The sequence below is a fragment of the Hetaerina americana genome, unplaced genomic scaffold, assembly GCF_022747635.1.
Source record: "Hetaerina americana unplaced genomic scaffold, ioHetAmer1.1.p SCAF_6, whole genome shotgun sequence".
In the NCBI taxonomy this organism is placed as follows: Eukaryota; Metazoa; Arthropoda; class Insecta; order Odonata; family Calopterygidae; genus Hetaerina; species Hetaerina americana.
This window is the reverse complement of record NW_027287205.1, coordinates 17,026,381-17,030,767: the sequence shown is the minus strand read 5'-3', so window position 1 is coordinate 17,030,767 and position 4,387 is coordinate 17,026,381. Positions and strand designations below refer to the sequence as shown.

The following is a 4,387-nucleotide window of genomic DNA, read 5'->3' as shown; positions in this document are numbered from 1 at the left end:
ACAATACAGTAAAGAAATTAGACCAGCGAGAGAATTTGATGCCTATGAGGATAGAGATCCAGGCTTACTTGATGGTGAGATAAAAAGGCCATTAAGGAAATTGAAATCATATTGGGGCAGACAACATGACTGCAGAAGTACTCAAAGGTTTAGGAAAATGTGGGAGGAAGCATTTTTATGGACATTTATGAGGGAGGAATTGGCTGGAAGACTGTCAGAAGTTCCTATTCCAAAAAAGGGAAAGACAGTAATAAGTGAAGAATACAGAACAATAAGGTTAACTAATGTGGTTCTCAGGATCATCAACAAAGAGAATGGAGAGCAGGGCAAGTGATTACATAAAGGATAATCAGTTGGGGTTCAGGAAGGGGAGAGGCACATATTATGCAATTGCAGTAATGAGATCACTAACAGAGCCAAACACAGAATAGACTGAATGGTTAGCCTGTATTTCCTACTACCCTATCAAATGAGTAATGGCAGAGTAACTCCACATGAATTTCGAGGTGACGGATGGATTACGTAACGAGCAATCCAACCATTTGTTCGACGGAATCAGTTAACCAATCCAAAGACTTTAAGTAGGGTAGCGTCAAGAGTTAGTACATGTAAACACAACGGTAGTGTGCTCACACGTAAAGGTAGTCCACCATTAAAGTTGGGTTTTGGATGGCATTACTACCGCTACATTTTTAAGTCATGGGATGAATTACATTACAATCATTACGGCAAAATTTCAAATTCAAGAAGAAAAATTTTATTAGATTTACATAACAACATACGCGATCCAAAGCGACCGAAGGGGTCGTAAATTCCTAGGATTTGCAAGTTCGAAATAAATACACTTAGTTCAGTCCACAAATGCACACATTACGGTGAAAGCTTCGTCAACACAAAATGAACGGTCGAGCTTAACATAGTAAAGGGCAGAAGAGACGGCAGCAATCTAAGACAGTATAATACACTCCAATTTTAGTTCAACATTGTGTGTCGGTCATAGATGTGTTTCCTCTGCTCCCTCACTTGGCGTTTCCACTTGTCCTGCTGATGGCCAACCCTGTTTAGGACATTGCCACGGACTCGCATAGGATGCGACTGACCGGCGGGGGGCACTCCTGTTCCAGATGAACCTTGACCTGAAGTTCTGCCTCCCGCAGTTTCTTCGACCACACCAGCAGATTCTTCCTCCTCATTCGTTTGCTCTTGGTAGCTTCCCTTAACGCGTTTATTGAGCAAAGGATCCAAGCAAATGAGAAACAGCATATATATTACCAATAGCGAGATGATCCATATCACAATAATAACCACCACTTTAATCGTCGTCGTATTCCTGCTCTCATAAATACATTCACATCTAGGGCAAAATTCTTGTTCCTTGCCCTTAATGTCATCGGCCACCTTGGGAAGAACCACATTGTCACAATTACACTTATTTGGGGGAACATTTCCAATGTAATGCTTTCTGTTGGATTGAGTTCCATTCACGACTGACGGATTAGGACAAACGCATTTACAACGAGCATCTTCATATTGAGCCTCGACAAATGCGAACAAAAAGTATATCACCGTAATAACTATTGGTATGCTCCTCATCGTGAAGCCGAGAATTTGCAAAGGAGAGAATTACAGTCAGTAAATTGAAGCATTCACAAGGCACGATAACAACACAAAATAACTTGTCTCCTAGCTAACAATATTTTCGGTACAGACAACTAAGAACAACATTACGTAAAGCACTATCGAAAAATGTCATGAAGGTCGTAGAATGTGATCGAAAGGAAAATGTCGAACGAAGACTCGATTCTCGATGCCAACTCGCAACCGATTTCCCCCGCATGTTTTGAGTGTTGTATTCATATTAGTACGTGTGTGTTCATACGTATACACGTGGTTACATTCAAGCAGTAAATATTAGTTTTTTTGGCGACTAAAATACATTATAATTTTTGGAATGAGTAATTGTATAGAACTCTGTATTAATATTATCTAACGTCCCATAATTTAATGCCAATGGACGTTAGCAATGTGTGTACTGCAGTAACTGCGTATAATGATTACTCTAGAAGCGCATTAATCTAGTCATCTCCTTATACCTTCATCCATTAATGTATACACATGCCCATGTTTATATTTATGGTGAAAGTAGGAAAAGTTTCCCCCTCCAAACCACCTTTACTGTCTTCAAGGAAGGAAGAGAGCGTATATTCTGTGAGGTGCAGACGGCGTAATTAATGAGTGGAGCTCAGAAAATTAAAAATCGTGAAGCGCAGGTATCCACCACAGCAACAAGGGCCCATAGCGACTACGCTACGGAAATGTGTTCATTGAATAAGTATGTTGCCTGCTTCTAATCGAGAATTTCAAAACTTAGTCCTTCTGACTAGATATTGACATAAATAAATGTTGCCAAATTGTGATATTTTGATGAAGTAAGGATCCTGAGACGGAAACAGCGGTAAAAAAATGCTGGTTACAGTATTCTGTCTCAAACATAGACAAAAAAAATGAAGTTCAGCATAATATTAGCGATTTTAGCTTGACATCATAATACGGTCAGTCGGTATCCATAAATGGTGGTTCATGGATTTTTGTCTTTAAAAGTAAGCCTTTTAAAGTCATTGATTTTATCAAATTTTGTGTGGAATTTAACTTGGAAATATTTGCGATCATGTTAAATTACCCGGATCTGATCATAGCTTCTGTGTATTGCTCCCCAATTGGCATTTTAACTAACTCGAATTAGTGTTATCCCTTTTTTGACTTTGAAAGCATATAACATGGCTTGTGGTAATGTCAAAATTGATGTAACATTGAAAACTATTGATTGTCATTTTGAAAGTCTTCTACTTTCTTATAATTTATACTGGGCAAACAAACAGCCTACACAACTTTCTGCCTGCTTAGATAACGTAATTACCATTTATAGTCCTGAACTGTATAGGATCGGTATTATTGATTACCTCCTGGCTGACCATTAAGGTATAAGCTTGACTTTTACGTTTCAATAACACAAAAAAAATTTAATATGGAAGTGAAACAATATCTATTAGTCCCATTGCAGTTGAAGTTTCAGAGAGATTAAGATTACTTATATCAATTGGCAAGCTATTTGCACAGGCTCAGTTGAGCAGCTTAGTTTTCCTATTTTTTTTAGACATTGTTGAACTCTCAGAAAAGAAACTGCTGAACGGAGACCTTGTTAAAAGGACAAATAATCTGTGGTTTACCAAGTATTACCTCTTATTAATGATTTACTTTGTTGCTACCACTGTTACGAACCGGTAGGAGTCTGTATGACAATGAGGCTTGCATGAAATACAAAAGGGATTATTATAAATCAATTAGAGAAATAGTTGAGGCCTCTACTCTGTAGAATTCCATTGTAGTGCACACGCATGAATTAAATAACTTTTCATTTCCACAAATTAGAAATCTTGTGTTAACTAGTTTTTCTATGCTGGAGCATCATCTGGGGTGATGCTACAAGAGGTTATACATAGGTATATGTATGTGTGTATGTATTCATTCAATATAGACATAAGGAAGAGAGATAGGAACACATGTTAAAGACAAACACAGCAGAGGTGGGGAAGGTGGAATCAAGCAGATTGAAAGTGCAAAAATATTTCCTTGATGGGCACTTGAACCACAGATCTTTCAACTTGCCGAGCCAAAATAATAGCTTCTATTACCTTCTTTTTGTATTAAAAGTCATCAAGTTGTAATTTATTATGAAAAGTAAATGAATTAATTACTTTCCACAGATGAGAATTTTTATTGCCAACTACTTTTGCTACACTGCAGCATTATCAGACCTCAGTTTAAATCCCAATGATGCTGCATTGTAGCAAAACTATTTGGCAATAAAATTTCTTTTCTGTGGACAAACAAAATTATTTGCTTCCTCCTTTCCATAATAATGGAATTCCACATAGTATCAGCCTCAACTATCTCTCGAATATAATTTGTTTATATTTTATTTTTTAAAGTAATATTATGTTATTCGTGTATTGAATTCCATTTCAATCAATTGAAAGAGTCATGAAGAACCATTTAGTGCTAATGCTCTCTCATTTAAATAACGCAACCCTTGGTTGCTGCCCACCTTTCTAAAACTCAAAACAGAATCCTCTCACTGCCAGGTTGCAAATATTCATTGTAATAGGAGTGATCAATTGAAATAACAAGAATACTGAAGCTTTTGTGAAGATTTATTTAAAAAAATATAAAGCTCAATGGAGAGTATTCATTACAGGTACTGGGTGTATATACTTTCACAATAAAATTTGCAGAGATCATGTTGCAGAGATATTTGCCATCCAAAAATCAATTTAATTTACAAATAATGTCACCATAACGTCTTTCCGAATGAAATGCAAATCTACAG

The 4,387-nt window shown here is 36.8% G+C and overlaps 1 protein-coding gene across 1 annotated transcript; it reads right to left on the bottom strand.

Moving 5' to 3' along the window:
- Window positions 1-734: 734 nt before the first annotated feature.
- On the bottom strand, window positions 735-1,748 carry LOC139695058 (uncharacterized protein CG1161). The gene has a single exon (XM_071593665.1). The coding sequence runs from the start codon at window positions 1,591-1,593 to the stop codon at window positions 973-975; it is 621 nt and encodes a 206-aa protein (XP_071449766.1). The 5' UTR covers window positions 1,594-1,748; the 3' UTR covers window positions 735-972.
- Window positions 1,749-4,387: the final 2,639 nt, after the last annotated feature.

What these genes read in the sequence shown, in the direction of transcription:
- LOC139695058 (XM_071593665.1), bottom strand. Translation starts at nt 1,593, where the DNA reads ATGAGGAGCATACCAATAGTTATTACGGTGATATACTTTTTGTTCGCA.